Below are 12,729 nucleotides of genomic sequence, written 5' to 3'. Positions count from 1 at the left end.
AAATGGTAAAGGTTCCATGTCACCTGTGATCATCAGTACCACATCTGAGAGGTCTGCATTAGGTACGCTGGAAGTTGCCTATATCCTTGATATCTCTCAGGTTCTCACTTCTTTTCAAGGGCCAGAGAGGTCCATTCCTTACAGGTCTGGCTGCTAGGAGGCAGTAGCTATTCTCTCTGATCATGCCTGAAGGTCATTAAACAACCCCATGATTGAGACCGAGCATAGATACAGTGGAGCTTGTACTTCCATCAGGGTCAGCCTGCTGCACCGTTTGAAAATGATAATCTTCTGAAGATGAGGGTCTGATATTTGGATTGCCCTGGCATAGGCTTTGTATATACCCCAGACAGGGTGTGCCACATAGTCTTTGCATCCTGTGCTCTGCATGACTAGAGAAGGGAAAAATGTGGAGTGACAAATGCTGAAAAAGCTTTGAGAGCAGTAACAGAGTTTCAAGGAGGAAGATAAGGACGTGAAATAGGAGGAACATACCTTCACTATGATATCATCTTCATAGTGGCAGAGTGTTGCAGCAACAACCCAGGTAGAGCTTAATTGACTCCGACTTCCAATAGATCTAAGGTGAATGAAGATGTAATTCATTGCCTTGAAATTAGTTGTTGCTCCAAAAGCAGCCAACGTGTACTATCAAAAGCAAATGTTGCTTCTTTTCCTTCTTACTTTTCCCTTTTGTTTAGTAAAAGATAAAATGTTCACATTTGTTTGAAGTCTTTACAACTTCTCACGTTTCGATATTCAACAGTGACAACATGTTACGTAAATTGTCATTCAGGAAAGAGTGGCACTGCTTCAGACAGGGTTTGACCATAAGGTGGTAAGGAATGGATGCCACTGTAGCTTCATTCTTGCAGCTGTATCTAAAAAACAACCAGACAGATGTTGATTTAAAGAGTCAAAATAATTACAAATGTGAGATTCAATTTACAAGTGTCATCCATGGAATCTAAGGCCCCTCAGAAGTTTTTCTTTCCTACAATAAGGTGAAGTTCTGGAGATCACAGCTCAGATGGAGGAAGCCTGTCCTATTGTGGATCATGCTGGCCTTGAGGTTTTGCAACTTCCTGAGGAGTTTGTGGCCGGAAGGGCAAGCGGTGCTGAGTGTCCTGCCCAGCTGCAGACTCACTCTTTTTAGTTTCAGCTTCCACAAGATTGGGGATCACAGGCAGGTTGGAGGCGGAGGGGCTCCGTACTCCTGTAGTGGGGTTAGAGGAGACTTTGGAGTGAGTTGTGGAGCTGTGTGGTGTGTGGCTGTGTGTAGGTCAATCCTCTATCTGTGTGCCTGTTGGTCGAACTCTGTCTCCTCAAGAGGAAGGGGCCACTAGAGTGAGGTCAAGTCCTCTCATTCCCCATCACCTCACTGCTGATGCTCAGCACCATGTGGCTGAATTGATGGTGTGCAAGTCTGTCTGCATCTCCCAAAGCCTCTGAACTCTCTGCTGGACTTGGCTTTCCATGGCGTCAACAAGGTGCAGACATGATGGGACCAATATGATACAGTTATGTTGGTGGTCTCCGCCTTCAGCCCAGTCTCAAAGGTTTGTCTAGCAAACCCGTCTGTTGCTCCTATCCATGCATTTTCATGGGTTACAGATGGTTTACACCGTGAGGTTCTCTTTTGACTGGGGCTGAATAAGTGCCTTGTCTCCAATAGTTCTCTGAAGTGTCAACAATCTCTGCCAACTGCAGAGACATGGTAGTAACATATCCACTAAGTTGACAAGTGTCTGAGTTGGTGAAAGGTGCACGATACAGCCTTGCTGAAGTAGTCTATGAGAGAGTACAGACAATCTCCTCAGAGGCAGAGCAGCACCTGGTGACCACATAGGCTGGGCCATAAGGGATTCAAATGGGGTGAAATGTTGACAATCACGTATCAGCAAGAACAGCAATAAGGAAAGATAAGGAATAGTGAGCTTCTCCTAGAGAGGCTGTGAAAATCATGGAATGCTCTCAACTGGCATGTATGTATGTACAATTGTGATCGCTATGTCCTGTGCTCAGGAAGGTTGTCTCATAATGATGAATCTGTTGCTTTAGAACATAGAACAGGACAGCACAGTACAGGTCCTTCGGCCCACAATGTTGTGCCGAACTTTTACCCTATTCCTAAGGCCTGTCTAACCTCCACCGCTACCTTATACTATCATCCACATGCCTATCTAATAGCTGCTTCAATGCCCCTAATGAGGCTGACTCCACTACTCTCCCTGGCAATGCATTCCACACCCCAACCACTCCCTGACTAAAGAACCTACCTCTGATGTCTCCCCTATATCTATCTCCACTTGCTTTAAAACTATGCCCCCCGGTAATAGCTACCTCTACCCTAGGAAAAAGTCTCTGGCTGTCCACCCTGTCTATACCTCTGATCATTTTGTACACCTCTATCAAATCAGAAGCTTTGTTGATTTTTAGGCCATGTCTAAAAAAGTTTACACTTATTCTTATATGATAATTAATCTTTATAGTAGATTTTAATAAATTTATCAATCAATGCCAACTACTGCTTTGCTGACAACACTGAAGTCTTACTGCTACTGTAAAAGAATTTGGTGAGACAGTAGCTGCAGTATTGTGTGCTGTTTTGGTCTCCTTATCTAAGAAAACCCATACTTGCTATAGAGAGCAATGAAGTTCACCAGGCTGATTCTTGAGATGGCAGGGTTCAGATCGTATGAGAAGAGATGGGATTGACTGTAAAATTCTGACAGGGAGGAAGACAGCTAGACAGACATTCAGAAATTTATTTCTTCTGGCGTGTCAGCGCTGAACAGAAGGTCACAGTCTCAGGATATTCTGTAGGCTATTTTGGACTAGAATGAGGAGAAATATCTTCGGTGGTGCACATATGGAATTCTGTACTTCAGAAGGCTGTGGAGGCGAAGACACTAAGTGTATTTTAAGGAATAAATAGATTTCTAAAGGCTAAATATGCCAAGGGTATGGGAGAGAACTGGAGTGTCGTGTTGAGATAGAGGAGCAACCACGTTAATGGCCTACCCCTGCTTTTGGGTTCATTGTAAGATGCTCCTCTTCCTGTACTTTTATTTCTCTTCATGGTGTTCTGTTTACATGTTCTAGTGCAAAGTATCTGAATACCTCTTTCCTTCCTTTGTATGTCAGTGAGCTAATTCCGACGTGTGCTCAATGTCTATGAACCAAAGTGGCTTGCGATGTCCAGTTTCCCACAGGTTGATCACCTGTGATAGCCTGATTGCGTGTAACCTCACACATCCACAGACCTCCTAGCTACAAAACCAAACTGCTTTGAAACCACTGAACACTACGCAGAAATTCTCTCAAAGAATCGTATTTGCATTTGAATGATTAAAATGTTAACTGAAATGGAATAGCTGGTGAACTGACTGTTGCATTCTGAAGTATTTAAACTTTTATAATCAGAATATTGATAATTGCTGTGGATGCTCCCGTGCTTTGACCACGTGAGTATGAATGGCAGCGCTATCTTGATTAAAAATAGCTGCTGCTCCTTTGGGTTTTTTTATGCTGTATTCTTTGTGTGCTTGCATGTGTGGTGCCCTACCCCACGCTAGCATTGGCCCACCCTCGCTCTGGAGTATCGCTTCTCTGCACTGTCATCCTCAAATTACCCCCACCTTGTACTGTTTCCATTTCAGTTAGCCTCTCCTGCATTGTGAGCATCCCCTCCCCTCCACCCCCTCCCCCCTCCCCCTCACATTAACTGCATCAATTATCCCCTCCCTTGCCTTGTCCATGCCCCAGTTATTCTCTCCACTGCATTGCCCACTCTAATTACCCCTCAACTGCACTGTCCCTGCTTCATTTATCCATTTCCCTGCACTGTCAACTCTCTAGTTACTGCCTCCCTGCCCCGTCCTCACTCTAATTACCCCCTTTCCTACACTGTCCCCAGTCCATTAACCCTGTGCCCTGCACTGTCCGCACTCCAATTACGTCCCTCCTGCACCGTCCCACTCCAATTACCACTCCTGTGCACCGTACTATCAACAGTTACCCCCAGCGGGGCACGTTATAAACCCAGGAAATATTAGAGATTTGCAAGAAAGATACGGCAATAATCATGGTGATTAATGATTTTAACATGCCCATAGATCGGAAGAACCAAATTGGCAAGGGTAGCCTGGTGGCAGAATTCACTGAATATATTAGAGATTGTTTCTTGCAGCAGAATGTTGTAGAACCAACCAGGGAGCAGGCTACTCTGGATTGGGTATTGTATAATGAAGAGAGATTAATTGATGATATTATAATTAAGAGTCCTCTAGGGAGTAGTGGCCATAGTATGATAGAATTCAAAATTTAGGTTGGGTGTGAGAAATTGGAGTCCCATAGTAGTGTTCTGGAATTAAACAAAGGAGATTACATAGGCATTTGGCCTGAGTAGATTGGGTAAGAACGTTGAAAGGTAAGGCAGTGGATTAGCAGTGGCAGTTGTTTAAGGAGATACTCAATCCCTTGCAATTGAAATATATCCCAGTGAGGAAGAAAGATGGTAAGGCGGGTGAAAATTATCCATGGATAAACAAAGAGGTCAAGGACAATATCAAGTCAAAAACTAAGGAAGCAATATCAGGACGTTTGGAAAGTCAAAATGCCATCCATCAGAGTCAGCTTGGTTTTATGAAGGGCAGATCTTGCTTGACTAATTTGCAAGTGTTCTTAGAAGATGTAACAAGCAAAGTGGATAATGGGGATCCTGTAGATGTAACATATCTGGACTTCTGGAAGGCTTTTGATAAGGTGCCGCACAAAAGGTTAATTCACAAGTTTGGATGATATGGGACTAGAAGGTAATTTATTAGCTTGGATAGGTGACTGGCTGATGGACAGAAGACAGAGAGTCGGGCTAAATGGGTTTCTTTCTGGGTGTCAAGGAGTAACAAGTGGGTTGCCACAGGGTTCAGTCCTTGGACCCCAGCCTTTTACAATCTACATTAATGACTTGGATACTGGAATAGAATGCTTTCCAGCCAGATTTGCAGACGACACAAATGTAGGCAGAACGGTAAATAGCAATAAGGAAATAAGAACCTCATAAATGGATGTAGAAAGGTTAGGAGAATGGGCCACAATGTGGCAGATGGAGTTTAACGTGGATAAGTGTGAGTTCATGCATTTTGTTCAGAACAATGGGAAAGCAACCTACTGTCTTAAAGGGGAAAGACTTCAGGGTACTCCGGTGCAGAGGGATCTGGGTGTCCTCGTTCAAGAGTCACAGAAAACTAGGAACCAAATACAATAGGTAATGAAGAAAGTAAATGGAATTTGGATTTTTTTCTGAAGAAGAGTCTCAACCTGAAACGTCAGCTTTCCTGCTCCTCTGACGTTGCTTGGCCTGCTGTGTTCTTCCGGTTCCACACCTTGTTATCTTAAGCAAATGGAATGTTGGCTTTTATAGCTAAAGGAATAGAATAGAAAGATAAAGTAGTATTAGTGCAACTATACGAGGCATTGGTGAGACCGCATCTGGAGTATTATGCACAGTTATGGTACCCTTATTTGTGGAAAGATGTCACAGCATTGGGGGCAGTTCAGAGGAGGCTCGCCAGATTGACCCCAGAGATGAGGGGTTTGTCATTTGGAGAGAGATTGAACAGTTTAGGTGTACACTGTCTGGAATTTAGAAGAATGAAGGGAGATCAAATTAAGATGTTTAAGATGATTAAAGGTATCAATAAAATAGATGTGGAGCTCCTTCTTGTGGTGCATTCAAGGACGAGCTGTCTTGGCATAATGGGGAACAAATCTATAACAGAATTGAGGAGAAACTAATTCTCACATACGGGTTGTGAATCTGTGGAATCCGTGACCCCAACATATGGTGGATGCTGGGACAGTGAGTAAATTTAAGGAGGAATTATGCAGATTTTTAATTAGTAATGGACTGAAGGATTGTAGGGAGAAGGCAGGAAAGTAGAGGTGCGGAGCACATGAACCCTGATCAAATAGCAGAGCAGACTCGATGGGCCGAAATACCTAATTCTGCTCCTACCTCTTATAAACTTACAAAAAAGGAAAGAACTGCAGATGCTGTAATTCAGGAAACAAAACAGAAATTGCTGGAAAAGCTCAGCAGGTCTGGCAGCACCCGTGAAGGGAAAAACAGAGTTAATGTTTGGGGTCCTCAGGAAGGGTCAGTGGACCTGAAACGTTAACTCATCTCATGAACTTATGACAGGAATAACATGATGGTCTAACCAAGGTAATGTGTAATTCTAAACTGTACAAACTCATTAAAGTAGAGTGATGGTGGTGGTGACAAAACAGGAGAGTAAGTGTTTGCAGATACAGAGCACTGTGGTGGGTTCACATGTAATGCGACATGAACCCAAGATCACAGTTGAGGCCGTCTTCATGGGTATGGAACCTGACAATCATTTTCTGCTTGGTTAATTTGTGTTGCTATGTATCTCAAAGGTTGCCTTGGAGGAGGCTAACCTTACATCGGAAGCTGAAAGTCCTTGACCGCTGAAGTGTTTCCCAACTGGGAGGGACCATTTCTCTCTGCTGATAGTTGTGTGGTGCCCAATCACCTGTTCTTTTTAGCGTCAGCATGGTCTCACCAATATACCATGCCTTGGGGCATCCTTGCCTTCAGTGTATGAGGTAGACAACATTGACCGAGTCACATGGGTATCTGAGATAACAAGGTGTAAAATTAGATGAACACAGCAGGTCAAGCAGCATCTTAGGAGCAGGAAAGCTGATGTTTCGGGCCTAAACCCTTCATCAGTCTAGGCCCAAAACGCCAGCTTTCCTGCTCCTAAGATGCTGCTTGGCCTGCTGTGTTCATCCAGCTCCACACCTTGTTATCTTGGATTATCTAGCATCTGCAGTTCCTATTATCTCACATGAGTGTCTGCCGTGTAGATGTTGCTTGGTGGTAGTGTCCATGTCAATAATCTGGCGTGTCTTGCAGAGGTTCCTGTGACAGGCCTGTGCGGTGCTGTGCTCAATGTTGTCCTGAAGGCTGGCTAGTTTGGTGCAAACGATGGTCTGTTAAGGTTTGAAGGCAAGAAGTGGAGGTGTGGGGATGGTCTTAGTGAGTTGCTCGTTGTCATTGGTGACATGTTGAAGGCTGTGAAGAACTTGGCATAGTCTCTCTACTCTGGGGAAGTACTGGATGATGAAGGGTACCCCATCAGTCGTATTCTGCATCTGTCTTCTGAGGCGTTGTTACAGTTTTTCACTGTGGCATGTCGGAACTCGGCCGATGTTGCCTACCTCATATGCTGTAGACAAGGATGCCCCAAGGCATAGTATGCTGGTGAGAACATGCAGACGCGATGACAGTGCGTGAATCGACACCATACAACAATCGCCAGACAGGTATGGTCCCTCCCAGTCGGGGAACACTTCAACAATCAAGGACATTCAGCTTCTGATCTTCAGGTAGGTGCCCTCCAGGGCAGCCTTTGAGATACACAAGAACACAGAATGGCAGAGCAGAAATTGATAGCCAGGTTCCATATCCATGAGGATGGCCTCAACAGTGACCTTAGGTCCATGTCGCACTATACGTGACCCCACCACAGTGTTCTGTTTCTGTAAAATCTTCCTTACTGCCCTGTTTTGTCACTATCACCTGGATAAATTAATCTGATCTCTCCACCTCAATTAGTTTGTACAGTTTTGGATTGCTTATTAACTTGGTTAGACCCTTGGCATGAGATTGTTATACTTGTCGTGTTATTCCAGTCATTTGTCTTGTGTCCAGGACCACCTTATTTTTAAATTGTTGTCATTATCTCTCTGCCTCATTTAATTGGATTACAGATCATCCCTTTGCCTGTTATCCAGCTGTTCACACTTTATTCTCACTGTCTAAAGCTTCAGATCATCTGCAAGGACTCATGATTCGACACTCCATTCACACCATTTGTATGATCTTTTGAGCTGTCTGCTCTTGATCTCACTGCCAATAAATTCTGTGTTCTACATGCTTCCCTCTTACTTCACCAGACGAAGGGGCAATGCTGTGAAAGGTTGTGATTTCAGAATAAACCCAGTCCAACACCAATTCTTCCACATCCAGATTAAATGACTATTTAGAGAGTCTGCAGCAGGTAGACGGGGCTCTGAACCAATTGTGTGCTCATCATAGAACCAAGAAGGACAGGACCACTATTTAATCGCCCATTCCTGCAACCTCCCCATCTGCCATCCAGATCACACACTCACTACCCTGACCAGCAGCCACAGATTCTCCCAGTGAGGCAAGATTTTTTTGAAAAACAGACCAGGTCAATAACTATACAATCAGTCAATATTTACAACAACGCAGTCAATGGTATCTGATGTCATCAGTCAGATAAACTAGAACTTTGGATAGTTTGACTAAAGCTTTTCACATTCGTGATGACTCCAGGAACAATGGCGCTTGATTTCCAGTGCGTACCCAAGTGAGTCTTCATATTGGGCGGAGGCATTGCAAGCCAAAGGACCTCCTACTGAGAGAACAGTGGGTGAATAGCCTGCAATACCTTCTCCCATTGTCATGACTCACTGGGGTTCTCTGCTGGAAATCAAGTGCCATCATTCCTGGAGTCATCACAAATGTGAAAAAGATTTAGTCGAACCATGCAAAGTTCTAGTTTATTTGATTAATGAACTCAGGTGAAAAGAGAACTCTCACCGGGTGTCAGTGATTAACCAGATATTAACTGCTTATTGCAAACAAATTGACTTGAACAATTCACAGTTAGGAAACACAAATTGGTAACTCATAACTCGACAATATATGCTCTATCCCCTACTTGAATACCCCCTTCATAAACAGACAGACAAACACTGAAAAACTGAGAAGACGTGGATATTAAATGTGGTAAAAGGCAAAAAAAGTTCAAGGAAACACAGTTTGCTAGCACCAGTCTGAAACACGGGATTCAATGTGTTGCTTTCTTTCTCTTCCTTTCTGTTTCTTGTTAACAAAAGGTTATTTGCACACTGATGCTACTCTTCTTTTAGTGGTTGAGAATTTATCTTCAGTGGGTTGTATAGAAAGGTTAGTGGAAGACAACTAACTATTACTCGGGGACTTACAAGTACCTTCACTCATGGGAAAGAGAGACAGTGAGAGTTTTTGATGCCTTCCATTTGCAGGCTGAGTGGTTCTCTTCTCCACACAAGCCATGGTTATCAGGTCAGGAGCCAATCAGAACATTATTTTCAAGAAATTTTCCTTTCATTTAGAACTCGTTTGCAATGCAGTGTCAGCTTCAGTTCTCAATGTGCCGACATCGTATGCGATGATCAATGCATTCCAAAAGACCAGACTTTTCCAACCATCTCTTTGCAACATCCCATGGTTTAAAGCAGTATCTTCCTTTTTAGTTCAGAGTCTAAACACTCTACGTGTATTCTTATCCGGTTCTTCCTTGCATCTTCCACACGAAACATAATTGTCAATTGTAGTGTCTACTAATACCTGTTGTATGCAGATTTTTTCTTTGCTTCACCTCTAGCAGCCCTATGGCTTCATAGGAGAATGGTAATTTTACTTCATAGCTTTTTGTACTGAATTCATGAGTCTCGATTGCCAACCTAACCTTCAAGTTATGTCACATACTTATCCCTCTAGGAGCAGCTGTCACACTATCTGGTTGTGCTGCTGGACTTTTAAATCTCAGAGGTATAGTAAAGTCATTGTAGTCCCAGAGAGATGCCTGGTGGTAACCTGAGGGTCCCACGCCTCAGGGGAGGGAAGAGGTTGAGAAGGAGAGTCCTTTATGGTGACCTCAGCCTGTGGGGACATTAAATCCACACTCAAACCACACAACTGACTGCAGCAAAAGGGGGACGTGGTTTGACTACCCCTCGATTATCCTGCAGTGTGGGGGAGCTGTGTTCATTTCAGCTCCACCCTGCATTGTGTGAAGGAGCTGTGATTGGAGTTCCCAGCAGGAAGTGCAGAACAGAGAATTAATGGAAAAGAAAATCCTGACAGTGATTGCCATGCTCAGGAATATCCAGGAGTGTGGTGTTGAAAGCTGTGAAGCTCTGAATGCACTTGCAGTAGCAAATGTTGAGGCGTCAGAGAGAATTTTTACGGCACAGTTTGAGGCTATTCGGCCCATTACTCTTGTGCTCCAAACGAAGCTCTTATTTTGTGTTCCTCTCTCGCCTTTTCTCTCTAGCCCTGCACATGCTACCTTTTCCGGTGACTGTCTTATTTTCCTTTTGAAAGCCTTGGTTGAGCCTGCTTCCACTGCACGCTGAGACACTGACCTGGACCCTAAGCACTTGTTGCATGGTAAAGGGTCCTGCTGGTGTCATTTTTGCTCCTTTTGCTGACTGGTTTCCATTGGTACCCTCTAGTTCTGAATTTTTTCCTGTGAATGGGAGAATGTTCCAACCAAACTCACTGTGATTTTGAACACTTTGATTGGACCTGCTCTGAGCCATCTCTTCTCTTTCATGAAGCCAGACCCGACTTCTCCACTTCACCTTTATACGTTTTTGAATGCAGGAATTTGCAGAGAAGGATCTCCATATTGAAGCCCTCACTCTTTTGCTTATGTTCCCTTAAGAACCTCAGCTCCTCCCATGCTGGAAGCCTTATGATTGGCCCTCCATGTTTCAGAGCCTGTCCACTTTTGTTTCCATGGTCAAGGGACAGGTGTCTGGGCTAGTTAGAAGATGTCCCCTCAAAAATCCCAACTCGTGGCTGTATCCAGTCCCCGCTTAACCTTTGTTCCCTGACCTCAGAGGGCAGTAAACCACTGTGTCTGCTTCCAGTTCCCCATCATCTTGATTCCATAGATGTGGTTACTTTTTCGTGAGAAGATCATGATTTCACGATCGTACAAGAAACAGCCTTTTGTATAACTGAGTATTTATCTTTTATTTGACAGGGGGGCTGATGGTCACGACCTTGAACGTGGAATATCTAAAGAAGTTAATAGCTGCTGGATTGTTAAAGGATACAAAATGGCCACCTGAGCCATACATGGCTGCTCTGTGTGAGTCGGGATTTGTCGACGTTTGTATGGAGCACAAAGAAGACGAGGGCAAACCCTTTCAGGCTATCTTTGCTAGAATAAATAAACGCTGAATGTGCGGCCTCCCTACCTCAATAATTTGGGTTTGCTGAAGCTGTTGTGTAATCCTTTTAAAGTATTTAAAAATAAACTGGAAGATATCACTTCAGTTTCAGAACGATTTTACTGAGCTATGCTTTCCCATTTGCAAATAAACACTACAGGCAAAACATTTTAGAAAGGACAGCAAAGGAAAATGGGAGGGAGAGTCTGTGTACCTACTGTAATAACAGCAGGAAAAATATGCAGAGTCCATATGGATAGAGATAAAAGGTGATGAATCATTCGCACTTTTATATACAATCCATTGACCAACCGCTACTGAAAGAGAGTCGAAGGAGGAACTGTGCAGATAAATCAAGGAATTAAGTTAAAAAGAGATCCTTTCTCCTAGGATGGTGATGGCGAGCACAAGGGGGCATAGCTTTAAATTGAGGGGTGAAAGATATCGGACAGATGTCAGAGGTAGTTTCTTTACTCAGAGAGTAGTAAGGGAATGGAACGCTTTGCCTGCAACGGTAGTAGATTCGCCAACTTTAGGTACATTTAAGTCATCATTGGACAAGCATATGGACGTACTTGGAATAGTGTAGGTTAGATGGGCTTGAGATTGGTATGACAGGTCGGCACAACATTGAGGGCCAAAGGGCCTGTACTGTGCTGTAATGTTTTTTGTTCTAGGATATTACCATAGAATTCCTACAATGCATACAAAATTTCTTTCTAACTCACTATGTAACAAAATAACAAAAAGATTTTCTTTTTGATCTCACAACGAGGAGCAAACCTCAAGATGAGAGAAGTAAGAATGGAAAAAATATAGGTAATAGTGATGAAAATACAACCTACTTTAAGACAACAATAAAGAATGACATAAATATTACAACAATTGTGGAGAAAGCTGATTTTCTTAGATAAAGGTGTGGACAGTAACTTAGGAAAGTAAAATGGACAGCACTGCTGGCTGATCATTTCAAAAGGGAAAATCTTCTTTTGCCAGTCTTACTGAATTGTTTGAGGAGGAACCGAGAACATAGACAAGAGTAATGTAGCAGATGTAATTTGTAGGGAGTTTGAAAGGCCCCTCAGTAAGTTGTTTTAATTGTTCAGCAATATGGAGCTTTTCAGGCTGGGCCAGCATTTATTACCCATCCAATTTTTTTTTTCTAGAGAAGCTGCTTCTTGAATTGCTGTAGTCCACTTCAGGTTCCCTTCAATAAATTAATCAAAGCAGTCAAGAGTAGGGAAATTTACCATTCGAACAAATCTGAAAGCTTTGTATCAAAATACACGAAGCAGTCAAAACAAAATCAATTGGTTAATGGCAGAAATAGAAACTGAATGGTACGATTAGGTCGTGATTACTGGGATATGGTTACTAGGAGACTAAGTCTGGGAATTAAATACCCAATGGTATGCAGCATTTCGGAAAGACAGACCAAAAGGAAAAAGAGGTGGGTGTAGCTTTGCTAGTGAAGGAAGGAATCAGTCCTGTAATGAGAAATGAATTAAGCAAGCAAGATCAAAATATGCAATCAATATTGGTTGAAATGAGAAATAACAAAAGTATTTGGGAGGAGCACTCTATAGGTCCCCAAACAGTAGTTCCACAGTGAGGCATGGTAAAAACCAGGAAATATTAGAGGCTTGCACAAATGATACG

The 12,729-nt window shown here is 43.2% G+C and overlaps 1 protein-coding gene across 3 annotated transcripts in view; it reads left to right on the top strand.

Moving 5' to 3' along the window:
• The window catches only part of zgc:194242 (uncharacterized protein LOC100005854 homolog), a 42,572-nt gene extending 31,457 nt beyond the window's left edge, over window positions 1-11,115 (top strand). For all 3 annotated transcript variants that reach the window (XR_007249690.2, XR_007249691.1, XM_048552952.2), the window contains one exon: window positions 10,881-11,115. Coding sequence is in view for 1 of the 3 variants with exons in the window: in XM_048552952.2 (XP_048408909.1) it covers window positions 10,881-11,080 (200 nt within the window). In the remaining 2 variants the exon portion in view is untranslated. The remainder of the gene's footprint in view (window positions 1-10,880) is intronic.
• The last annotated feature ends 1,614 nt before the right edge of the window (window positions 11,116-12,729 follow it).

The sequence above is a fragment of the Stegostoma tigrinum genome, chromosome 21 (assembly GCF_030684315.1).
Source record: "Stegostoma tigrinum isolate sSteTig4 chromosome 21, sSteTig4.hap1, whole genome shotgun sequence".
NCBI classification, from domain to species: domain Eukaryota; kingdom Metazoa; phylum Chordata; class Chondrichthyes; order Orectolobiformes; family Stegostomatidae; genus Stegostoma; species Stegostoma tigrinum.
Note: the sequence above shows the minus strand (reverse complement) of the source record. Positions and strands in the feature narration are given on the sequence as shown.